At 34.0% G+C, this 27,800-nt stretch overlaps 1 protein-coding gene across 4 annotated transcripts in view; it reads left to right on the forward strand.

Moving 5' to 3' along the window:
- LOC114329211 (zinc finger protein 239) overlaps positions 1-27,800 on the forward strand; it is a 50,453-nt gene that overhangs the window by 5,116 nt on the left and 17,537 nt on the right. For 2 of the 4 annotated variants that reach the window (XM_050655991.1, XM_028278245.2), the window contains exon 2: positions 23,942-24,199. The exons of the other annotated variants lie outside the window; for them this stretch is intronic. In XM_050655991.1, coding sequence (XP_050511948.1) covers positions 23,942-24,199 — 258 coding nt within the window. The remainder of the gene's footprint in view (positions 1-23,941; positions 24,200-27,800) is intronic. 4 annotated transcript variants of the gene reach the window in all.

The raw sequence follows: 27,800 nt of genomic DNA on the forward strand, positions 1-27,800 counted from the left end.
GCAATTTTCTGGGGATTCTATTCTCATGCATGCAGACCACGTGCCCTGCCCACCTGTAACAAAAAGAAGAAAACTTCTGTTGGAGTGATATACTCCAACAGAAGTAAGGAAAAGAAAAACTAACTAAACTGCTATTATGAAAAATGAAGAATTGACTGGGCTTCTACGTTGAGAAGCCGCAATAGGAAAAATACTACTAAAGTGCAGTAAGGAACCAACAGGTGCCAACAGAAGTAAGGAAAAAAAAGAAGAAAAGAAAAGACTAAGGTAACTAGTTGGGGCCTCTTATTAAAAAAAAAATGAAGGGGCTTCAGCGGTTGAGCCGAAGTAGGAAAAATAAAAAATACTACTTTGCAGTAGTACTGAAGAAAGGGGAATTAGAAGGGATAATAAGTAGACGTGGGAAGAGACAGAGGCAAACTGAATAGAGTTGGCTAGCTATAGATGCAAGAGAGCAACTTGACACTCAAGGATGGATACGGCTCGTTTGCATGCCTGTCGAAGAACAGTAGCTCTATGTAGATAGTAATAATGACTAAAATATGAAATAATAAAATAAGAATAATGTACTGAAGAGGAATGAAGATGAATAATTTCTAAAGACGAACAAGATAAATAAATCTAACAAGTCATGGGCGCCATGAAAATGATCTTAGATCATTCTCCCAGGTATCTTATACTGCTGTCAGATATTAAATATATCAAACCTGTAATAATGAACATAAAGGAATAATAAAAATAAATGATATACAAAATAAATAAACATATTTATTAAAAATAACTACCAGATTTTTAACAATCTCTGAGTTAAGCAAGTTCATATTATGCTGTGACTCTAAAATGACATAAGTTATACAAGAAGATATATATATTTTAAAGATAACAACAATAATGTTATCTGTTACAAACTTAAATATAAGTACCTCTTACTAACATATAGGGTACAAAATTACATAAGTCTTCTACCAAATGGTTATAGTACGCCCGCTACGTACAACTAAAGGAAACCGACGAAGATGAAAATAATACAAATAAATAGGCCCAAGCCTCACTAAGAGAAAATACAATACTGAATAAAGCAAAATTAAATATACAAATGAATAAACGTTATAGAAGTGAAGTTAAGAAAAATACCGACAAAATGACCTAAATTAACCGAGCAAATGCAATGAAATAAAGTAACGACGAAGTAACCGAACAAACGAAATAAAGCGAATAAATACAATATTTGGGAAACAAGCAAGTAATGTTACAAAATAAATTTACCCGAATTACATAAACCAATATCAAAGCAATAATAAAGTATTAAAAACCTAATTTTCTCTAGGCTTATTCCTGTGCACAAGAAGTTACCGTAGATACAAAGTTTGGGAACCAAATAATCTAATATACAAATACATATGTCAAAAAAAACAGAGGTAACCTAAATCTGGAAAAAAAACATAGTGTATTTAACAGATAGTCTGAAATATAAAAAAAACCAATAGTTACTAAAACTCCTCACTAAATGTTCCCAAACGAGGTTGCGGTTGCATCCTAGAAAATGAGCATCACTATGATGCACCTCCATGCCCCCCCGTAGGCCCAGGTGGCAGGACGAAAAGGAGCTGGAATGTCCCCCAAAAAGCTTGTTCCCAAAACATACTCCCAGTTTGACTTGGCGGTAGCTGCAATAAGGTCAAGGTGGCTTCCCTAGGTAGTCAAGGTGGGTACGACATCACATGAGGGTTAGTTTTCTTCCAAATGGCGGTTAATTTTTTATTCCTCTTCCACTGATGGTACTCCCATCCTTACTCCAGGAAACCCGTACTCCAGGAAACAAGTGGTGGTAACTTTTTACTATACTTCCAAACTTAGTTGAAATAAAAATTAATTTCGAAGAAATTAACCGCCATTTACGGTACTAACCACCAACACCAACCTGTCAACCTCGCAGCCACCGGCCAAGTGCCTCTCATTCCTCCCACAGTCAGCGAGGAAAACGTCAAACTCTCACGGAACACGAATTAAACGACAAGGAACGGTTCAACAACTATGTTCCGTACAGTGTGACGTCACATGAGAAGTCCTTTACGATAAATTAAAGAATTTAAATGGGAGGTCAAGAGAAAATAATTATTTTTTTAAAAATAATTACAGTGCTAAAAATGATAATATAACGGGTGGACCGTTACAATCCCCTCCTACTCGGGGAAAAAATTTTTTAACCAAAAAAAATTTTTTTTTTTTAAACTTCAAAATATTAACAACTAAATTTACAATAGTCTAACAATCCACGTTGATTCGCAAGATTACTTCTAAATATAAACTAATGGTCAAGGAAAAATAAATCAATACATGACTCAAACTCATACTAAAATGTTACTATGTTACTCTCTGCTACCAAATATTAACATATATTGCTCAAAAGTCAAAACAAAACTAAATATTGTACTTAAGTTCATAATAATAACTGAGTGTCGAATTGGGCACTAAAACCAAAATTGAACTATCCATGGACATCAGATTTATAAAGGGTATATCCAAGAACGGAACAACCAGGGAAAGGTGTGAGCCAATTCGAACCATATCAAAAGTAAATGTACCAAAGTGAATAAAAAAAATCAGTAACTAAAATAGGTAAAGAATTGAACACTTTATCCAAAACTGAACTAACAATGGACACCAGATTCATAATAGTATATCCAGAGAAGAACAATCAGGAAGATTTATGGAACAATTCTCACTAATGTCAAATAATACCAATAATAAACATACCAAAGGAATCCAAAACTCAATAACCAAAATAAATGTGGAATCGGACACTTAATCCAAAGTCGAACTATCAGTGGATACCAGATTCATAAAAGGCATATCCAAAGAAGAACGACCAGGCAAATTTATGGACCAATTCACACCAATACTAAACCACATAACAGATCAGGTCTACGTACACCCACATCCGGTAATACGAACCTATCCAACTAAATACACAAAATAAATGAAGAATCGGACACTTATCCAGAATCGGACTATCAATGGACACCAGATTTATATAGGAGTATATCCAAAGAAGAACGATCAGGCAAATTTATGGACCAATTCTTACTAATACTAAATAAACTAAATTATTAGATCCAATGGTAACTAATACTGAACAAAATAAATAAATTAGGTCTACATACACCCTCATCCGGTAATATGAACCTATCTAAACTAAGTAATCCAAAATAAGTCAGAAAAAAAAATTACTAACAGACTAAGTAACAGAGATGTAACCAAACTAAATCAAAGGTAAGATAAATACCTAAAGTGTATTGACTAAAGTATTCTAGAAAATACATAACTTAATTCATGCTGGTATTCGCGAACTATAGCATGTTGCTACAACAGATGTATGAGAATAACCAGACACAGATAAGGTACTAATATAAGAATAAGTAAGAAAGAAAACAGAATGAATAGTGAACTTACAAGGTCTATGGCACTATGATAAATAATAGGAAGAAAAAAAAAAAATATGATAAGTGATAGGGAAAAAAAATTGACGAGAACGAGCACAATTTTACATAAAACTGCAAATTCATGCGTTCTCACATACGTACATAGAATTATTCAGGAAATATTCCAGAATCTGAATAACAAAACTAATGCCTACGAAAAGAAGTGGGAATATATTCAAATGAACAACTCATCTGTCTAAACACTCCAAATACTGACTTAACGAACCTACTATGTATAGGGATGGCCTAAGCATTGATTTATAAACAAGTGCGCAAGATATTTATCCATGTTTACTCATCAACTCAAAGTACAAACATACTATGAAGCAAAAGGCCTAATATGAACTAAATACTTCCCTATTAAATTGTAAAAAAAACTGAAATAAGTAAACTGATTACAGAAAAATGTTTAGGAAATGTAATGATGAAAAGACATCTGCCTACTCTGCCATGAGGACATAGATTACGAAACCGGACAGCAGTGATCAGTTGCTGAATTTCGAACCCACGTATTCACCAACTTTGAGCATCAACAGACTAAGTAGTTTCTAAGAAGAAATATGAAAGACTCAAGAATTCATACATACTTACATCAAAATTCCAAACTAATTCCAGAATCATACTGTGTAGGATAGAAGGATATAAATTATTATAAAGTGTTTAAGATATTGGAGACAAATAATGTTAATAGAGTAACCCAATAACAAATTAAAAACCACATCTTTCCAATATGGCAAATTCAATAATAAGATATAAATATGATCAAAAAAAAAATTAGTAAGTAATCAAATATTCCAAATAATATAACACATAACCTGAGATAAGTAGTGCATAACATACAGTTCCATAATAATATCCATATTAAACAAGAGTACCTACTTGTATGAGCTTACCTGTCCAAATAAGTATATAAATATATAATAATTCAACAACCCTTCTAACTTAAGGGGTTAGGTGTGCAAAAACTAAACAAAAATACAAGTGAAGTTCTGATTAATTGTATAATCCTACTGCCAGGATTAGCAATTAATAACATTGACTCATAATAATAATTACAATGCACCATGCCTAATACCAAAAAAAAAGTTAAACTCATACATAAAGTACTACATAATAATTAAATTAATAAGTAATAAATTAAAAGTCATCAACAACAAAGCCAAAGATGAAATCAAGCAATGTATGTAGGTACCTGCATTATCAGATGACAAAAAAAAAATATCAGACTAAAATTTCTAACCATACTAAAGATTGAGCTAAGCTAAAGACAAACAGAAGAAGAGATTAGCTTGAACAACACTGTTAAGGTAATCTTCTTCTGAAGACTGTTCTATAACTTAGTAGGAAAATAGTATCAATGTTTCCTAACTAATAAAGAATTTATATTTAAATCTCAACCTAAAGTATCTGATTTCTATGAGCATTATATTATGGTACCCACATTGATATAATATTATTATCAACAATAATAAAACTAGAAACTGAGATGGATAATGGAACTACTTTACTATACAATAATTATAATTGTTATATTTAACACTACCAATTAAAGAAAAATAGTTTGGATGACCATCTGTAACCATCCGAACCATGCGAATTCAACGTATCATGTATAGAAACTAATGTCTGGACTGATATTGCTTTGTGGTGTGTGCCTGTCTTACCAAACAACCCAAATATCAAAAATAACAAATATAAAATATAATCTAAAGTTTGTAAGACAAAGATACATATGGAGAAAATATTAGCGACACACCAACAAATCAAAATGCCAGCAAAATATATAAATAATCAAATCAATAAAGTAAATAAAATACATAAATACTGAAAATGATTTCTAGTTATGTATAAAATATAACCATACTAGAAAAAAAATATATGCATATATTCAACGATTAATTGTACGCGCAAACGCACTACCATTGGTAGAAGGAATAAAAATTTAACTAATAGAACATAATATCAGTTATGTATACTCAATCTAAATACATAATAAGTTTCCAATAAAAATACAAAATCCAAACTAAAATATGAGCTGTACCACTATAACTGAAAATGAGGTATCAAAAATAAACTAACCAAAACCAAAAGAAGCAGTATAAGTCTACCTGTTTATTATTAATAAAAATTAAAGACAAAAATAAATCAGAAATAACATATATACAAAGATATCAAAAAGTTAATAAAACAGAAAATTCCAATAAAAGAAAATTGAACTAAAAGAACTACTGTCTTAGAACCATAAACGGTTGGCACCACGCATTGGGCAGCCAGTGTAACAAAAAGAAGAAAACTTTTGTTGGAGTGAAAGTAAAAAGAAAGATATACTCCAACAGAAGTAAGGAAAAAAAAGAAGAAGATTTGGTAACTAAAAATGAAGAGAGATAGTGGTGTGTGGGGGAAGAAAAGGAGTGAAGTGACTTCTACGTTGAGAAGCCGAAGTAAGAAAACAAAAAAAAAATACTACTTTGCAGTAGTACTGAAGAAAGGGGAATTAGAAGGGATAATAAGTAGACGTGGGAAGAGACAGAGGCAAACTGAATAGAGTTGGCTAGCTATAGATGCAAGAGAGCAACTTGACACTCAAGGATGGATACGGCTCGTTTGCATGCCTGTCGAAGAACAGTAGCTCTATGTAGATAGTAATAATGACTAAAATATGAAATAATAAAATAAGAATAATGTACTGAAGAGGAATGAAGATGAATAATTTCTAAAGACGAACAAGATAAATAAATCTAACAAATCATGGGCGCCATGAAAATGATCTTAGATCATTCTCCCAGGTATCTTATACTGCTGTCAGATATTAAATATATCAAACCTGTAATAATGAACATAAAGGAATAATAAAAATAAATGATATACAAAATAAATAAACATATTTATTAAAAATAACTACCAGATTTTTAACAATCTCTGAGTTAAGCAAGTTCATATTATGCTGTGACTCTAAAATGACATAAGTTATACAAGAAGATATATATATTTTAAAGATAACAACAATAATGTTATCTGTTACAAACTTAAATATAAGTACCTCTTACTAACATATAGGGTACAAAATTACATAAGTCTTCTACCAAATGGTTATAGTACGCCCGCTACGTACAACTAAAGGAAACCGACGAAGATGAAAATAATACAAATAAATAGGCCCAAGCCTCACTAAGAGAAAATACAATACTGAATAAAGCAAAATTAAATATACAAATGAATAAACGTTATAGAAGTGAAGTTAAGAAAAATACCGACAAAATGACCTAAATTAACCGAGCAAATGCAATGAAATAAAGTAACGACGAAGTAACCGAACAAACGAAATAAAGCGAATAAATACAATATTTGGGAAACAAGCAAGTAATGTTACAAAATAAATTTACCCGAATTACATAAACCAATATCAAAGCAATAATAAAGTATTAAAAACCTAATTTTCTCTAGGCTTATTCCTGTGCACAAGAAGTTACCGTAGATACAAAGTTTGGGAACCAAATAATCTAATATACAAATACATATGTCAAAAAAAACAGAGGTAACCTAAATCTGGAAAAAAAACATAGTGTATTTAACAGATAGTCTGAAATATAAAAAAAACCAATAGTTACTAAAACTCCTCACTAAATGTTCCCAAACGAGGTTGCGGTTGCATCCTAGAAAATGAGCATCACTATGATGCACCTCCATGCCCCCCCGTAGGCCCAGGTGGCAGGACGAAAAGGAGCTGGAATGTCCCCCAAAAAGCTTGTTCCCAAAACATACTCCCAGTTTGACTTGGCGGTAGCTGCAATAAGGTCAAGGTGGCTTCCCTAGGTAGTCAAGGTGGGTACGACATCACATGAGGGTTAGTTTTCTTCCAAATGGCGGTTAATTTTTTATTCCTCTTCCACTGATGGTACTCCCATCCTTACTCCAGGAAACCCGTACTCCAGGAAACAAGTGGTGGTAACTTTTTACTATACTTCCAAACTTAGTTGAAATAAAAATTAATTTCGAAGAAATTAACCGCCATTTACGGTACTAACCACCAACACCAACCTGTCAACCTCGCAGCCACCGGCCAAGTGCCTCTCATTCCTCCCACAGTCAGCGAGGAAAACGTCAAACTCTCACGGAACACGAATTAAACGACAAGGAACGGTTCAACAACTATGTTCCGTACAGTGTGACGTCACATGAGAAGTCCTTTACGATAAATTAAAGAATTTAAATGGGAGGTCAAGAGAAAATAATTATTTTTTTAAAAATAATTACAGTGCTAAAAATGATAATATAACGGGTGGACCGTTACACACCGTAATCTCTGTAATTTAGTGAATTGTGCTGGAGTTGGTTCACTATATTGTTCGTATATTTTTTATTATACTTAATTCGCCAGTTGTTATTTTCACTTATTGGGCCCAGTATCCTACTTAATATTTTTCTTTCAAACACGTCTAATGCATTGACAGATTTCTGTGTCACAACCCATGTGTCACACTCATAACTTACTATGGGCCTGATTATTGTCTTAGGGACAAGGCGGTTTGATTTCCAGTGTACATCTCATGATTTGAATATGTGACCCATCGTGAAACAGGCTTTATTTGCCAGTATAAGCCTTCTATTTATTTCCGGTTCTTCTTCATTGTTTGCGACCAGGTCCAGTCCTAATTATGTGTATCTTTTATTTATTTATTTAATTACGGGGTACCAGCCAATTATATGTGTATGTTACCGGCCAAACCCAATTTCAGGACAAACTAGTTTGGCCTAGGCCAAGGTCAAACTAGTGTGTCCTAAACACCATACTAGTTGATTCTGATATAAATACGTACACTCCAGGATAAACTACATTATTATATATTACAGTAAAACCTCGATACAACGGACCTCTATTTAACGGACTTCGGATATAATGGACAAAAAATCCGGTCAAACAATTATGGCCAAGATGCAGACATATATTTGGAAGGGTTGGAAATTCTTGATTTCTGTAGGATAATATATAATAATGTCTGCCAAAAATTTGCTTAGATCTCATCTAGACGAGCTAATAACAATGTTTATTGATTATAATTAGTAATTATACATAGTCTATAAATAAATGTTTTTAGATTGTCGAGATGTGATTTTGCCTCTGATAACTTCATTTTTGACAGTGTTGTTTTGTTTTGTTCGCTATCTTCACTTCCATCCTCATTTCATAATTATTCGTCAGATAGCGAAGTTCAACTGTGTTATTAAGCGTTTTCGTAATTTTAGAGAGTTGAATATAAAAAAAGTAAACTTCAAAAGTACAAACAAGTTGATGCTTTTTCAAAGCAGGATTACCGAGAGCAAGCGCGACGATATTTCACTTCACGCCTTCACTGTACATATTTCCAAAACAAAGTTTTTTGATTAATTTTAAGCCTATTTTTATATAACGGACTTTTGGCTTTAACGGACACCCCGTCCCCCCAATTAGTCTGTTATATCGAGGTTTTACTGTATTTTAATTGTTGGAGGTGGAGTTTGCTGGACAGCCGTTTGCTGATAGTCTATCCACCATCATGATTTTTGTCTTTGATAAGTTTAACTTCTCGTAGCACTACAACGGGGTGTGTCTTTGCTGACTGCCAACTCGCTTACAACGTTGGGTCAGTGGGTAGTCACACCAGTGGCGACGCGTGACTTTTTCTAAAGTGTTACCAAAACCAGATGTAAAAAAATCTTATTTAAAAAAAATTATTTTGAACCTCCCAAATATAAGATTTTGTTTTCAATCCTGTGGGATAAAATTAAACAAATCACTATTTCCAAATTATAGATACAGTCGGAAAAATGAAAGAATACTCATGAACGAATATACAGGGTGTAACAAAAATACAGGTCATAAATTAAATCACGTATTCTGGGAACAAAAATAGTTCGAATAAACCTAACTTGCCTTAGTACTAATATGCACATAAAAAAAGTTACAGCCCTTTGAAGTTACAAAATGAAAATCGATTTTTTCAAATATATCGAAAACTATGAGAGATTTTTTAACGAAAATGGACATGTGGCAATCTTATGACAGGAACATCTTAAAGAAAAATTATAGTGAAATTTGTGCACCCCATAAAAATTTTATGAAGGTTTTGTTCCCTTAAACCCCCCCAAACTTTTCTGTACGTTCCAATTAAATTATTATTGTGGTACCATTAGTTAAATTCAATATTTTTAAAACTCTTTTGGCTCTTAGTATTTTTTCAATCAGGCAGTTTTTATCGAGTTGCGGCTTCTTTTTTAATATGTTTACATAAAAATTTTATGGGGGTATTGTTCCTTTAAACCCCCCAAATGTTTGTGTACGTTCCAATTAAACTATTACTGCGATACCATTAGTTAAACACAGTGTTTTTAAAACTTGTTTGCCTCTTTGTATTTTTACGATAAGGCACCTTTTATCGAGATGTGGCTTTTTTTTTTAATATGGTTCAAAATATACCTAAAAATGTAATTCATAAATAAATTTTCATATTACAGTAAAACCTCGATATAACGGACCTTTATTTAACGGACTTTGGATATAACGGACAAAAAAATCTGCTCAAATGTGAAAAAAATTAAAACGTCTCTGTATTTTATAAAGAATTTCAATAAAATTTTTATTATAGCATAATGCGGACATATTTTTAATAATAGTATAAAAAAAGCAAACTTCAAAAGTGCAAACTAAACTTAAAAAAAGTATTTTGATTCATTTTAAACGTATTTATGTATAATGGACTTTCGGCTTTAACGGATAACCCTTCCCCCCAATTGGTCCGTTATATCGAGGTTTTACTGTAGCATAAATTAATAAACATTATAGTATACCTACACATCCAAAATCAGTAGAGAAACTGAATAAAACACTCTGTAATTGGTAAAATAATAATTTTTATTAAAACAGTAATGATTGGTCGTTCAAAATAATGGATAACTGGTAATATAAACAATCATATAAGAACTATCATTTGTTTTTTTATACAATCAATAATTATACCTTGCTTATAAAAATGATTATTTATTTTTCCATGGAGTGATTTGGTGAAACTTAGAATTGCGGAGCATCATTGGCTTGTTTTAGTTGCAACTGTTTGTGGAACAGTTTTTGTTGCTAGGAGTATTTTAAACTAAGAGTAAATATTGATGATAACCATAAAGAAGCTATTAATGAAAAAAAAGTTTCTTTATCTGAAAATAACATTCAAAGATCTAGAAAAAGTTCAGCTGATAATAGTGTGAAACAGGAATAGGTGAAAGGACTGCTGATCTCAGAAACATTGGAGTAATTAAATTAATTCCTAATGACAAACCCTAGGCCAAACTTGTTTGTCCTGAAATCGGGTTTGGCCAGTAACATATTATTATGCTCTGTATTTTCTTCTTATTCTGAGATCAAGATGCCTTTTATTAATTACATTAATTAATTAATTAAATTGCTACTCATAAAACAAAATAAAATTTAATAAACTTTTTCAATTAACCCGGGAGTAGTCGCGCTCACTTCTGTAACGTGAATAGTCGCGTGTTAGATTCTATCTCAAAATACGAATTTACAACAAATTTTTATTTTATAGTATTTTTATTTACTTGTTATGTTAGAAATATTATTTCTAACAATTATTAAAGCTAATTGGCTCCTCCCAAAGCCATAAATTCTACAAAAAGAAGAAGAAAAAAAATTCCTATGCAGTACTACACCCTTCCTCGAGGCACTTACGAAATTTTTTCAAAATTGCAAAATTTTTCTTTAAGTTATCGCGAAAAAGGATAAAATGTGAGATTCTATCTAACGGCGCGATTACTCGCGGGTTAAAACACATTCTCAGGGCTAATTGATTGTATGTATTACCTTTATTTTGTGACTTCTAGTATTTCTCATTGCTTGTTTTATCCAGGACAAACAGGGAAATAAATACTTATACTCAAAAACTCATAAATTTTATAACTACTATTTATTTATATACTATACCATAAATATACAAAACTCAAATTTATGCTAAACTTTATTCTGTTGTAAAATTTCTTATCTAATCATAAAAAATCTTTAATTCTATTATCTCCTTTGTGAACCAAATTCATTCAATTGAATCGGTAGACTGTTCTTATTATTATTATAAAAAGAAAACAAATTTTAATTTCCACTTTTTAAATAGGTTACTTATCTTCTTTGAATTTATGAATGAATAATTTATGTTGTAATACTATTAAGTTGATGTGGCTTAAAAAAACAAATACAGTATGTAATACAAAACAACTCTCTCTTTTCACAAATAATCTGACTAACCTTTACCGACATCCTTATTTATTCTGCTGGATTGTGTTGTCCTTGGATCTCCCACAACGTGCTCCTCGGATTCTGCAAACTGTGCTTCTCATTCAACTGTTTCAACAAAAACAGCACTCGTTCGAATTCTCTCCTCAAATTAAAATCTGACTCGATAAAAACAATATCAATCTTTAGAATCCAAAGATATTTTTTTTTCAGCTAGGTACCTTGTGCAAAGTTTATATAATAATGCTACTCGTTACTGACAGAAACTGGAATCTTTTCAGACATAAGGAGTTTGTACTTCTCGACTTGATCTCGTTTTCGTCTCACACGAATCTGCTTCCACGGTCGCCAAATTAACACACTTTGCACAAATACACTACTTTCAAACTGGACTGATTGCTTTTGATGGTAATTACACAATGATTCCATTTTCTCTCATCAATTTGAATCTCACCGCTCCATTCTCCTTCCATCACTCTCATCGCCAATCACAAGCATTCACCAAACATATCCCTACTTTAATTTCTTAAGAAAAAATAGTATTGTACACAAAATTTCTTTCTTCTCAATTTCTAGGAGATATTAAAATTATTTTTATTTACAATCTAACAAAACCCTATATCCTAAACTAAACAAAATGTTTACTATCATTTCTTTCTAGGAAACCATTTAGTATTGTCTATTATTAAATCAACCTCGGTATACATTCACTTTTTAAACAACCGTTTTTTTGAAATTTATAAAATGTTCGTAGAAACTCTACCACTAAATTTTTTCTCTTCTGCGAAACACTTCTTACTGCTAAATTATTTTTCAAATTCTTCCCATAAAAATTATTGAACAATATAATATATACATAAAATATTACAATTATTACCTATCAAGTGATATATTAAACATAAAAATATATTAAATATTAAAAAAATCGGCCATGCAGCCATATAGAATAAAAGAAATACACTAAACAAAAAAAATAAATGCACCACCTTAAAAATGGAACATTTTTGATGTCTCGAGTTTCCTAAACCTGTTGTCCAATTTTAGCGATTTTTTAGTATGTTATAGAGTTATTCTTTAAGACTCAATTGTAGCTTTAGGCTTTCTTAACATACTGTTTTTTTATTCATTCACTTATGTTGGATAATAAAAAATTTGGGTACGCTAACAACTAGTCACGCCTTTTATCAATAAATCCTCATTTTCTGCTTAATTTAACAAACAAGCCTAAAATAGGCTATGAGAAATTAACAATTTGATAGATGCCAAATTGTTAATAGTCAAAAAGTGTCTGGTTTGTTGTGAAAATTAGTTATTTAAAGTAGTTTGAATTATGTCCGTCATTTTTTTTTCTTGTTTGGTGGAAATGGAACGTAGGTACACAAAAAAAATTTGAGCAGTGATCAGTGGGTTCAAGCAGTGACGTTACACAGCGAAGGACTTAGCTACCATGCTATGGATAGAAGGTTTTTTGCATTACTTACTTTCCGTGTCCGGAATACCAACAACTTTAAATTCTATATTTCCAATGGTTGGCCACATAGATGGCCCTGTCATTTGCTAAAATTAAATCTTCTTCTGTGCAGGTCTCTCTCATCTCCGTGCATGATAGTGGATGCCGGCTGGTCTGAACCGCGCCTCAGTCGCAGGTATCGTCCTCCTGGTAACCCCATTTTTTCAGGTTACTAGCACAACGTGAAACGCTGGTTCTTAGTCTGTTTAGCTCTTTCCAAGTCGGATATGGTAAATTGTGTCCAACAGCCATTTCCTCTAAGGGAGGAAAATGTGTTGCGGTAGCTGACGCTTGCCATAGGTGTATTCGGCGCATCTCTGGCGCTTCGGGGACGGATCTTGATGTTTTCAGAAAGCTTTTCCGAGATCTTAGTCTATTTGGCTGAGTTTGGTGGTCATATAAGGGGTGTCTTCGGTCCGTCCCCTAGTCTCCTGCTTTTTTCGTTCTACCTCTGACGTGACCTTCCTCCTGATAGGTGGTGGAGCAATCCCAGCTATGGGGTATACCTCTTCGATAGATGTCGGTTTCAGATAACCCGATATTATACGAACCGTTTCATTTAGAGCCACGTTGACGTTCTTTGCGTGAGCAGAGTTTGCCCATACTGGTGCTCCAAACTCCTGGTGGCCGAAAAACATAATGCTAAGGTAGAAGTGCGGAGAGTGGTTGTGCTCCCCATTTTGTATTAGTTAGCTTGCAGACGATATTATTTCTGGCAGTTACATTCTTCTTGACATTTTGACAGTTGTATCGGTAAGACAGAGTTCTATCCAGACATACGCCGAGGTATTTTGGCGTCTCGTTGTGTTCCAGCATCTGATCACGCCATTCCACCTCCAGCGGCATTCGGGCATGCTTGTTTATAAGGTGGAAAGCACATACCTGGGTTTTTGTGGGATTGGGTTTCAGATGGTTTTCATGGTAGTATAGAGCTAAGTCTCCCAGGGCACCTGCCAGTTTCACTTCGACTTCATTGAAGGTTCTTGCCTGCGCTGCCACAGCTGTATCATCAGCGTAAATAAATTGCCTTGTTTGTTGGTATATGGGTTGGCCGTTGGTGTATATGTTGTATAGAATCGACGCGAGGACACTTCTCTGTGGAAGCCCATTTGTTTGGTTCCTCCATCGACTGTTCTTGAACTGGAGCGTTACGTAGAAACGTCTATTCTGGAGGAGACATTTCACTAACCTTGTTAGTCGAAAATCCTTTGTAGTTTCGTAGAGTTTTGCGAATAGCCGTTGATGGTTAACTTTGTCATAGTCGGCAGTTAGGTCTATGAGCGCTACTCCTGTTATATCTTTCCGTTCAAAACCATCTTAATTTCTCAAAACCTCTTTTTGCATTATAGAAGTACTATTATCCCTTTTGCTGGAACCTACTCATCATGGGTCAAATTCCTTGTAGCAAGTTCCATTTCAAAAAAAGGAATACAAATTACGGACTTCATTCAAACTTGAAATAATAAATGTATATACTAATTTTCACAACAAACCAGACACTTTTTGACTGTTAACAATTTGACATCTATCAAATTGTTAATTTCTCATAGCCAACTTTAGGCGTGTTTACTAAACTAAGCAGGAAATCGGGATTTATTGATGAAAAATAAGGTTAGTTGTTAATGTACCTAATTTTTGTATCATCCAACATAAGCAAATGAATCAAAAAACAGAATGTTAAGAAAGCCTAAGGCTACCGTCAAGTTCTAATTTCAATATTTTATACAGGCTAGAATATTCCACAGGGTGTTCCGAACTTTGAAGAACAAACACAGTATGATTGTTGCACCCGGTATACAATGAGAATTACCTGTCCAGCAACACTATTACTACATCGATAAAGAACAAGGCATACTAAATATAGCATACTAAAAATCTCTCAAATCGGACAAGTTTAGAAAATTCAAGAGATTAAAAATGTTCCATTTTTAAGGTGGTGCGTTAATTTTGCTGCTCAGTGTATTAAAATAAGATAAAATACATAACAAATATAAATCACCTAAATTGCAAAACTTTTTTACACATTGTCAAACATTTTCCGAAGCGTACAGCAACAAGTCGAAGTCTATTTCATTTCAGCGATGAAATCTAATTGCAAAATTTTTAGATGATCTAGTGACTCTAGACCTAGAGGGAACATTAAAATCAATTGGAGACAGCAGATCATTGCAATTTATTTTTGAATTCAGTAGTTTGTGTGGAAACAAAACGTCAGCATAAATCCATCTTGAAGATAACTTAGGAAGGTTTAATGTGTTTCTAATCGCTGAGTAGGAATGATCACTTAAAATTTTGTGTAATTTAAAACTTCAATACCGAATGAATTTATTTTGAACTTTTTCAAGCTTGGCTATTTGGAGTTCGTAAGTGGGTGACCAAAATACTCAAGAACAGAAGATCTAACTAGGGAAATGTAAATCAGTCTGATGGAATTAAGTAATGTTATGCAAATATCTAGAAGTTCTGATAATAAAGTCTAACATTTTAAATGCCTGGTTATTTAAATAATCAATAGGAGCACAAAAATTTAGTTTAGAATCTAATTGAACACCTAGATCTCACAGTTGATACAGCCTTCAGTGGTTCTTCAGCTAATTTGTAATTATAAGAGAGGTTGTTAATTCTTCTACAGAAACTAATTAAGTGACATTTTCCAACATTAATGGTCATTTGGTTCCAATTCCACCAAGCCATAATTTTATTAATATCAATTTGAATTTTTCCACAATCTGAGACGGATTCGACAAGTCTATAGATTTTTAAATCGTCAGCAAATAGCAGAAAATTAGAGTTAACTATTTGAGATTTAATGTCATTAACAAATATGTTAACATTTGCTGAGACACTGCAAAACGAAAATTCTTTTCCTCTGCTGCCTTCTCTCGATGTCAACGGACGCATTTTCTCTATCTGCTTTCTCAGCTGGAAGGCAGTAGGCGTGGAGAAAAAATCTCTCTTGACTATTGACCGCGCCATAGGCAACAGAAGCATAACACTTCCCAGTGCCACCTCTTAAAATACCGCGAATAGCTCCGATTCCGTATCGTAGTAAACAAACGTTTTTTCTCCTTGTGACATAGTGTAAAACGCAAACATTGACGTGTATATATGTATACATACACAAAAACAGACAGACAATACATCCCGGTTTTTCTCGTGAATAACCACCACAAATGAAAAGCTACATATTATCTAATTACCACGAGTATAATATGTGCCTGTGATTTTGGTTATATTTTTTATAAACTTAATTAGATATTGTCTGTATAACATAATCCCCCTGTAAATTCCCTTGAACCACAACTTAATACAGTCCACACAACTCTGAAATTATTTTAATAATTTCAAATTATGTACCGGATGCCCCAATAACCGATCATCGTATTCTTCATAACATTTTGCGCATATTTAATTTCACAAGTTTAAGTCTAGCTTTGTAAGTAAGAGGTGGGGGTGAGTGGGAACTTTGTTATTGTTCGTCTGCTCTACCTTTTCCCATGCGTCACGACTTATTTTCATACAAATTAAGTCAAAACTTAAAGTGAAACGCACGTCGATGTGTATATACATTTTGTATACTGTATGTATACTATATACTACACACATCGTTGTACGTTTCACTTTAGGTTTTGACTTAATTTGTTTGAAAATAAATCGTGATGCATGGGAAAAGTTACAGCGGACGAACAATATGAAAAATGCCTGTAAGTCCGGTTCTGCTAAATTTTTGCAAACTTTCACAGCTCCTTTTCGTCAATGTAAAGGCGGAGATACATATGCGCTCTGCTCGGTGTGCGAGCCGCTCGCGCGCAGCGTATTCGTCAGATTAGTACGTGTTTTCAAGTGACGCACAAACGGCACGCACACGGCGCACCACGATCTAAATTCTGTCGGTTTTTCAACAAACGCTTTAATGGTTCGCAATACGTATTTGGACGGGTTTGCGAGTGGTTTGTTGGCTTTGGCGCGCATGAGTTGAATATTTGTTAGTAATGGAATGGTCGGAACTGTCGGAAGGAAATTGATGTTTACCGTGGAAAATCATTATTGTGGGATCCTCAATAAAGAACCATTTAATTTAAAGAAACAACTTAAATCCGATCTGAACGGAAATAGAAGCTGAAATAAAAAAATGTACATGCGGACCTTTTTAAAAAATGTTAGCTCATTGTTGTACTAAAAATAACATGTATTAAAAATAAGATTTACTATTTTATTTGGGCATAAGCCACAATTCTAGTTTGAAATCAAGTTTACTTGACCTTTCGACTTTCACTTCGGAAATAGTTATCAATATCAAAAAAACATTCATAAGCAGATATATATATTATGTGTCACCGGAAAGCGAAATAGGTAACGCACGACTTGGAGAACCTATAGTTTTCTAACTTCGTGTCTGGTGAAGCAACGCAGTTGAAACAAGCGGATATATTATAATTGCGTCACCGGAAAGCGAAAAAGGTAAGGCACAACTTGGAAGACCCAATAGTTTTCTAACTTCGCTTCTGGTGAAGCAACAGAGTTGGAACAAGCAGATATATTATAATTGTCACCGGAAAGCCAAAAAGGTAACGCACAACTTGGAAGACCCAATAGTTTTCTAACTTCGCTTCTGGTGAAGCAACGGAGTTGGAACAAGCAGATATATTATAATTGGGTCACCGGAAAACGAAAGAGGTAACGCACAACTTGGAAGACCCAATAGTTTTCTAACTTCGCTTCTGGTGAAGCAACGGAGTTGGAACAAGCAGATATATTATAATTGGGTCACCGGAAAGCCAAAAAGGTAACGCACAACTTGGAAGACCCAGTAGTTTTCTAACTTCGCTTCTGGTGAAGCAACGGAGTTGGAACAAGCAGATATATTATAATTGGGTCACCGGAAAGCCAAAACGGTAACGCACAACTTGGAAGACCCAATAGTTTTCTAACTTCGCTTCGGGTGAAGCAATGGAGTTGGAACAAGCAGATATATTATAATTATGTCACCGGAAAACGAAAAAGGTAACGCACAACTTGGAAGAGCCTATAGTTTCCTAACTTCGCTTCTGGTGAAGCAACGGAGTTGGAACAAGTAGATATGTTATAATTGTGTCGTCGGAAAGCGAAAAAGGTAACGCACATCTTGGAAGAGCTTATAGTTTCCTAACTTCGCTTCTGGTGAAGCAACTGAGTTGGAACAAGCAGATATATTATAATTGGGTCACCGGAAAGCCAAAAAGGTAACGCACAACTTGGAAGACCCAATAGTTTTCTAACTTCGCTTCTGGTGAAGCAACGTAGTTGGAACAAGCATATATATTATAATTGGGTCACCGGAAAACGAAAAAGGTAACGCACAACTTGGAAGAGCCTATAGTTTCCTAACTTCGCTTCTGGTGAAGCAACGGAGTTGGAACAAGTAGATATGTTATAATTGTGTCGTAGGAAAGCGAAAAAGGTAACGCACATCTTGGAAGAGCCTATAGTTTCCTAACTTCGCTTCTGGTGAAGCAACTGAGTTGGAACAAGCAGATATATTATAATTGGGTCACCGGAAAGCGAAAAAGTTAACACAGGGCTTTGAAGAACCTATAGTTCTCTAATTTCGTTTCTAGTGAAGCTACGCAGTTGAAACAAGCAGATACATTACAATTGTGTCACCGGAAAACGAAAAAGGTATCGCATGACTTGGAAGTACCTATAGTTCTCTAATTTTGTTTCTGGTTGTAGGAACAAGCAGATATATTATGGTAGGGGAGCAAAGTATGCTAAATGTGCAGTCACTCGAGCGCTTTGGCGACCTATTGGGTTGTGATTATTAGGTCCTAAAACCAAAAAAGTTAAGTAAAATTTTCCATTTTAGTGGGGACTTCCCATTTTTTAATTTAATTTTCCATTTCCAACAATCTTTTTTCCGATTATAGCGCCATCTATCCATAATTCAAAAAAATGTTTCGAATAAAAGTTGTTTATTTTTATACAAACAATCCAAATCTGCAATAAGAAACGGGGTCTACCATTTAAGATTTTAAAGTAACCCCCCACCTCACCTCCGTGGGGGGTCGTGTTTGGAACCATTCGATAGATTTTTCAAAAACATTGATAAAGTGTATTTTGCAGTTTTTCGATATGATGTTTATTTTGCGAAAGATCGCGGGATTTGTATTTAAAATTTTAAATTTACCCCCCACCCCTCTCCGTGGGGGTCAAGTTTGGTATTTTTCGATAGATTTTTGAAAAATATTGAACACGTAGTTTTTAGTTTTTCAATCTGACGTTCATTTCGCGAAATATTCGCTTTTTTTTGTGAAACTTTTTGACTCACCCATTTCCGTACGCCCCGCTCAAATCGTCATATTTTTGAAATATAGACTCTCTTTTGCATGTACTTAACTTACCTTATCTTAATCTGACAATTTCGAATATTTTAAGGATAGATTTTTTTTCGGGCCCCCCCGAACGAACTCCCCTGTGTTAAGAGCCAATATATGGTGGAGGTACATCTGCAGGGTACCACGTTTCTCCCCATATGATAATCTGACGCGTTCGAGTAACTGCAAAAATCCCCGCTTGGGCTCCCCTACCATTATATTTGTGTTGCCAGGAAGCGAAAAAGGTAGTTCCCGAAATGTTCCCAAACTGTGGCTTATTCCACATAAAATAGTAAATTGCATAAGATGACACAAGAAAATAGTTTCAGAACAATACCAAAATAAGATGTAGTAGAAGTGCAGGACAGAGACATGATTATCTACAATTACTAAACGTTCGTTAGTTTCCTCTGGATCGTCAAAATGAAAAATTTTAACGAACAATAACCGCGCCACGAACGCGCGGCGCACACACGGCGCGGAGTTCGCGGCGCGGATATGTATTTCCGCCTTAAGAGTTATAATTTCGAAATAACCTAATAAGTAATATGCTATTTAATTTTTTTTCAGAAATCTAGTTTTCTTTGGCAAATATTAAAATCAAGTATGCATTTTTAATAATGTATTACAAAATTAGACCAAATTAGCAAAATTATAGCGAAAACCGCATGTCGATACCTTTTTTCTATCTCAAGATATCTTAAGAAACGTGTAAATTTTAAACATAGCATACTGTCACCGGATATAAATGAAGTTAAGGAAATCAAAGTGGAAACAAGTAGTGTGCTATAGGGCTTACAATACCGGGATCCCGAATACCGGAATCCCGGACGATTTTTGTCCGGTGTTTATCTAAAAATACCGGTATTTTGGTACTACATTAGTTGATAAAAATTGAATTTATGCACAATATAAATCTAATTTAAAATAATATTAAGATTAATAATATTATAAGAATTTTTTTCTAAAGATATACAATTTCGTTGTATTAAAATCTATATGTATCAGGCGTATTTTTTATTACTCATACCGAGCTAAGTATGGCACCATCGAGAAGCGGCGGTGTCGGCAATATTCGCTCCGAGCGTCTCCCTTCTACAGTCACGTGACACGCTGTCAGATTTTGTAAGGACGTTTTAACATTGAGTCTTATGGGATTATTTTGTTAAACTTAAATATTTTATTTTTTAGTGATAATAACCGAATACAATTATTGTTAGAACATTAGTTATTAAATAGTGTAAGTTATAGTGCAACAAAAATATTTTCTTTTTCGTTAATAAAGATTTATTGACACGGATATAAACTGCGACAGTGAGGTTATGTATACATAATCAAAGTGATAATCAATATTGGAAAGTGAAGAATTTATATCAGATTAAGTGCGTTTTTATTTCCTGTTTATATTAATACATATCACTAGCGTGACACGGCATTTTTTTAAAATATCCCATTTAAACATACCCAAAGCGTTCTTACAAACTTTCAAAAAACCGCCACCATGAGCAGGTAGGTCGATTTTGCTTTGACACTTTGTTAACGCTCGGAGCGAATAAAGCGATTTGGGAAATGGGAAATACTGTATTATGTTTTACGTCTACTACCCAATGCCACATTTTCTTTCGAAATACCACATTTTGCAAGAAAAATTGACCCGATGGAATTTAAAAAAAAAATACAAATCCACTTTCCCTGAGCTTTATTATTTGGCTATAAAATATTATTTGTCAATACCTGCCACATCAATAGGTACCTTCCGAAAGAGTATTTTCAAAGTCTGGGCAGTTAACAAACCTAAGTATTTTTTAGAAATTAGACGACATTAGAATACCGGTATCCCGATATGTCAAATTTCAAATAATATCAAATACCGGTATTCAGATTTTAGTTCGGTATTGTAAGCCCTAGTGTGCTATGGAAAAAAGCGAAAAAAAATATATACCCAATTTAATACGTCGCAGCCGCCTACGAAAAGTATAACTCCGAAAAATGCCGTTAGCGAACGGCTCCACGAGCAACAAGTTTACGCCAGCAGTAGCCGTAAAACGAACTTAAGAGGATCGGTACGTATTTTCGGCTGCAATGCTATTCAAATGGGGATTCATTTTTTTCGAATCCTGAGAAAACTAATAAGTATTTTTGAAAAATTTAAACGCAGAATGAAAGATTACTTTATTAGCGAGGGCCGAAAGTCCCTGAGAACTTCTATAATGTTTATTTAAATAAGTTATAGGGGTGAAAAACTAAGAGAAAATTTAGTGTGATTTTTAATTTCAAATATCTCATTCAAAATAAACTTTTTATTTATTCTAAGGGATTTTCGGCCCTCGGTAATAATTTAATCTTTCATTCTGCGTTTAAATTTTTCAAAAATATTTATTGGTTTTTTTCAGGATTCGAAAAAAATGAACACAATGCCGTGGTAATATTTTCCAAATCTATCTTTGTCTTACAACGCACTCAGCCGAATATAATATTGTCATCATATATTGTCAGTCAGACACTGACAATCAGTGACAATTTTAAATATTTGACATTGCTTCGGGAATATTTTGAGGTATTGATTAAATATTTTTGATATATAGTGTATTTGATAAATAATTGATTTAAGACGTGAACTTAATAAAAAGTTATTTATTTTATATTATTTGTGGAAGATTCAAGCAGAGAATACATCAGGATAATATATTCTGTGATCCAAGTATTTTGTTGTTAAAGATGTTCAAAATTGTAAGCGTTCCATAACAATATAATATTATTAAAAAATCACTTTCACACTTTTCCTCCTTTCTCGATTGAGTATTAGTTTTTGTTGTACAAATAAATTATTACAATCACTGAATACATAGTTAGTGAAAAAATTATCACATTTATTAACTGAATTAATAATTTGCAATTATAAAAATAACAGTTATCCAAGAACATTCACAAGCCATCTGTTTAAATTAATGATGACATTTTCAAGTAGAATGACATTCTAGTAATGTTTACATATTTACTACACGTAATTTGCCGTGTAAAGACGGAAAAAGTAGGGATACACGTAAAATATTTGCGAACTATGTACCCATAGCCTTAAGGTTCCGCGGAACGGAATAGGAATAGCCGAACTGAACCGACTACAGGACTTGTGCCTAGTCGGTTCAGTTCGGCTATTCCTATTCCGTTCCTCGGAACCTTAAGTTCGTTTTCGGCTACTGCTGGCGTAAACTTTCGCTCGTGGAGCCGTGCGCTTAAGAGTAGAACTTTCAATGAACGCCGCGAACAATATTGTTTTCGATTATATGATTGTGAAAATTATAATCCCTGTAGGGGAGCCCAAGCGGGGATTTTTGCAGTTACTCGAGCGCGTCAGATTATTACATGGGGAGAAACCTTGTACCCTTAAAATGTACCTCTACCATATATTGGCTCTTAATGCAGGGGAGTTCGTTAAAGGGGGGCCGAAAAAAAGAAATCGTTCGTTAAAAATGGAAAGTCCCCACTAAAATGGAAAACTTTACTTAACTTTTTTTGATTTTAGGACCTGCTCTTCACAACCCAATAGGTCCCCAAAACGCTCGAGTGACTGCACATTTAGCATACTTTTCTCCCCTATCATAAAGTGTTAGCGAAAAAATTTACTTTTGAGGAGTATCAGCAAAAGACATCATTTCTGTTTGTGGGTCCACGAAAATTATAATTACTAAAAAGTTCTCAGAAATCATTGTTTTCGTCGGTATATATTATGAACTAAATCTTTTCGTTATAAATATTTTGGGAGTTATAATCTTCGCGGACACGCATATAAAAACAATTGTATCGCCAACACTTATCAAAGAGTTATTATTTTCACTGGAAATTTATTAGGAATCACATTAATCAAAGGTACCAGCGACATACTATATTATACTATAATAGTAATTTTACCCGTTAATTTTAGGATTAACAAACTTTAAAAATAATTTTTGCGCTGGGTGTAATGTTAGCTGGAATTTCCTGTTTCGCCCATCGGAACTTAATTAAGCCCCATGGTATGACCGCGTATATTATGTTAATATCAAACAGTATTTACAGCCATGATAAGTTTGATCGAGTGAGCACTCTAATATTGTATGTATGTCCAAAACATACTATGTTTGTGAACTTTCAACGGATATAACATGTTTGTGCGATCGATTTTTAGTAAAAATGGGAAATACTATATTTAGGCAGGACGGTTTAACCTATTCACAATAATTCTAGGCTTAGAATAATTATGCAGAACATTATCTTAAAATTAGCAAGAACTGGACATACTATGTTTGTGCTTTAAACCATCGATGTTTATAGTTGTTTTGTATTTCAGGTTGTCACCAGGTGGAGAATAAAATCAAACATGTGGAAACTTTACATTTATCTCAAAAAGAAAAATGCACAGGACAACACGCAGAAGAAATAATATTAAATAAAAAAATAAAAGTTGAAACTGGACATAGATCCTACAAATGTGAAACTTGTTCAAAGCAGTTTATTTCTACCAGCGCTTTGAAAATACATTTGAGATTGCACACTGGAGAAAAACCGTACAAGTGTGAAATTTGTTTTAAGCAGTTTTCTCATAAAGGTAATTTGAAAAGACATTTAAGGCAGCACACTGGAGAAAAACCCTACAAGTGTGAAATTTGTTTTCAGCAATTTAGTGAATCAGGGACTTTGAAAACACATTTGACTGTACACACTGGGGAAAATCCTTACAAGTGTCAAATTTGTTTTAAACAGTTTAGTGGAGCATGTAATTTGAAAACACATTTGAGAATACACACTGGAGAAAAGCCTTACAAGTGTGATATTTGTTGTAAACAATTTAACCAGGCAGGTAATTTGAAACAACATATAAAAACGCACAGTTTAGAAAAGCCTTACGAATGTGAAATTTGTTTAAAGCAATTTAATCTTGCACACAATTTAAAAAGACATTTGAAAGTGCACGTTGTAGAAGATCTCTACAAATGAGAAATTTTTTGTAACCGGACCGCTTGGCAAACAGATTTTTTTACGACTAAAGGCGGCTCCACACACAACAGAAAAACAGAAGGTATGCCTTGAGGCGCCAGGCCTTAAGGCGAACCCAAAAATGTGGGGGTCTCCACACACTACGGAATATACGAAGGCCAGCCTTAAGGCACTCCAGTTTAAGTGTTCGCTCAATGGCGTCAACAGGTGATGCTTCTTTGATATTTTTTAATTCTTTCCGAAAACTGCTACGCATATTATTAATTTAATATCTACCAAACAAATCACCCAGATGGAGCAGCCCATGGTGGAACTGCAATTATAATTTGCAGCAATATAAACCACAACGAAGAAACAAACTATGCGAAATATCACCTACAAGCAACAACAGTTGCTCTAAATACTGGAAGCGGTATTCTAAAAGTTTCTGCAGTCTATTGTACTCCAAAACATAACAATAAAAAACAAAAATACTCTAATTTCTTCGAAACGCTTGGAAACAGATTCGTAGCAGGAGGAGACTATATTGCCAAACACAAATCCTGGGGCTCCAGACTAATAACTACGAAAGGTAGAGAATTACTTCAAACTATAAATCACAGTAACTTGAAGCACTTCGCCACAGGAGAACCCACATACTGGCCCAGTGATCCACAGAAAACACCAGATGCCATAGATTTTTTCGTAATAAAAAACATTAATACTAAACAACTCAAAATACAGTCAAGCTTTGATCTATCATCTGATCATTCACCAATACTCTTAACCATGCTTGAGGGAATAGTAGGGCGACCAAAAAAACCTATAGTATGCAATCATAAAACAAATTGGGACACCTTCCAGGAACGGATGGATGCATGTATAGATCTTAAAATTCCTCTTAAAACAACCGAGGACATAGAAGTAGCATTAAAAAAACTAACAACTTCCATTCAAACTGCGGGTTGGGTCGCAACTCCGATACAAAAAGACAGTGATAAAATCGACGAAAACCCAATCATAATAAAAGACCAAATTGCTGAAAAGAGAAGACTACGCAAGAAATGGCAGCAAATAAGAAAAACCTCAATAAAGCATGTATGGACCTAAAAAAACTTCTGTTAACGATGAAAAATGACTCGGTTCAGGCATACCTCGAAAACCTAACGCCAACGGAAACAACAGACTACTCACTCTGGAGAGCAACAAGAAAATTGAACAGGCCACAACAATATATTCCCCCTATAAAAGATCAACAGGGGAAATGGGTCAGAAACGACAAAGAAAAGGCCAATGCATTTGCACTTCACCTATCAAATGTGTTTAAACCAAATGAAGTAGAGAGTACACAAGAAGACATGGACGGCATACAAAACTACCTGGAGTCACCTCTCCAAATGGAACAGCCCATAGCGCCTATAAGCAACTTTAAATACAAGGAAATAAGAGATGTAATTGTACACCAAATTAAACCAAAAAAGCACCGGGCTATGACCTAATAACCGGCATTATAGTGCAAAAACTCACTAGAAAAGGAATCACAGCATTACTACAAATTTTTAACGCAATGCTAAGGCTGAGCTACTTTCCAAATAAGTGGAAAGTAGCAGAAATAATAATGCTTCCCAAACCAGGTAAAAACCCTAATGAAATATGCTCGTACAGACCCATCAGTCTCTTGCCAATCTTATCAAAAATATTTGAGAAACTTCTACTCAAGCGAATGCAGCCAATATTAACGGAAAAAAAGCTCATACCAAATCATCAGTTTGGCTTTAAAGCAAAACATGGCACAATAGAACAAGTCCACAGAGTCGTTAAACAAATTAGCAATGACTTAGAAAAGAAAAGGTATTGTTCAGCCGCATTCATAGATATTAGCCAAGCTTTTGATAAGGTGTGGCATCCTGGACTATTGTATAAAATAAAAAAAGGTTTACCTTACAACTTCTATTCATTATTAAAATCATACATAACTAACAGATTTTTCTTAGTAAAACAGCAGTCTGAATATACTAACATCTACCACATAGAATCTGGAGTACCACAGGGTAGTACCTTGGGCCCAATATTATATTTATTGTACATGGCAGACATTCCCACTACAGAACAAACAACAGTATCAACATTTGCTGATGATACAGCAATACTAGCCTCTCATCACAATCCTGCAGGAGCTACAAGAAACCTACAAACTTAAACAAAATAGGAGTATGGCTAAAAAAGTGGAAAATAAAAGCGAATGAATCCAAATCAATACACGTTACTTTCACGATGAAAAAAAAATCAGTGTCCACCAGTGAAACTAAATAACAGCCAATTAGCACAAGCTGATAGTGTGAAATACTTAGGCATGCACCTAGACAAACGCCTCACATGGCGGACACATATATTCAACAAGCGAAAACAACTAGGACTTAGACTGCAGCAACTATACTGGATTATCGGCAGGAAATCTAAACTGACCATTCAAAACAAAATACTTGTATATACATCAATTCTAAAACCAATCTGGACATATGGAATCCAGCTATGAGGCACAGCGTCACATTCAAACTTAGAAATACTTCAAAGGTTCCAAAATAAGATTTTAAGAATAATAGTCAATGCCCCCTGGTACGTGCCAAATACAGCAATAGAAAGAGACTTAGAAATCCCCACCATCAAAAGTGAAATAAAACGACATAGTGAAAAATATCGGGATAGAGTGAATACGCATGTGAACCCCCTCGCGAGTGATCTATTTAACACCATAGGTGAAGTGCGCCGCTTAAAAAAAATTTAAACCAACGGACCTGATAAGCAGGTTTAACTAAGTGTACTCAGAATAACAAACAAATAACGGTTTTAAATAAATAGGTTAATTATGGAAAGGAAATAATTCACTGGAAATATTTCCTAAATTTCCTTATTGTCCTTTAATATTATATATGATATGTGGCAGATTGTAAATATACTGGGAGTTAATAAAAAAATATTATTAATTTTGTTAATTACACAGTCCTTGTTAGCTAGAGGCTCCACTTCTCTTATTTTTTCCGCTAATCTTTGGTAAGCAACTTTTTTATACGGCCATGATAATCTTTTGATGTAGTTTGCCACAAGCACGGCGTATCTCTGAACATAGCTATAAATTCCTCTTGATTTTCAATTGCACGGGCCATAATTGTACGATAAAACTAAATGGAACAACAAAACTAATACAATTGAAAACGAATCGTCTCGAGGCCTAC

Source organism: Diabrotica virgifera, chromosome 7 (genome assembly GCF_917563875.1).
Source record: "Diabrotica virgifera virgifera chromosome 7, PGI_DIABVI_V3a".
NCBI lineage: Eukaryota > Metazoa > Arthropoda > Insecta > Coleoptera > Chrysomelidae > Diabrotica > Diabrotica virgifera.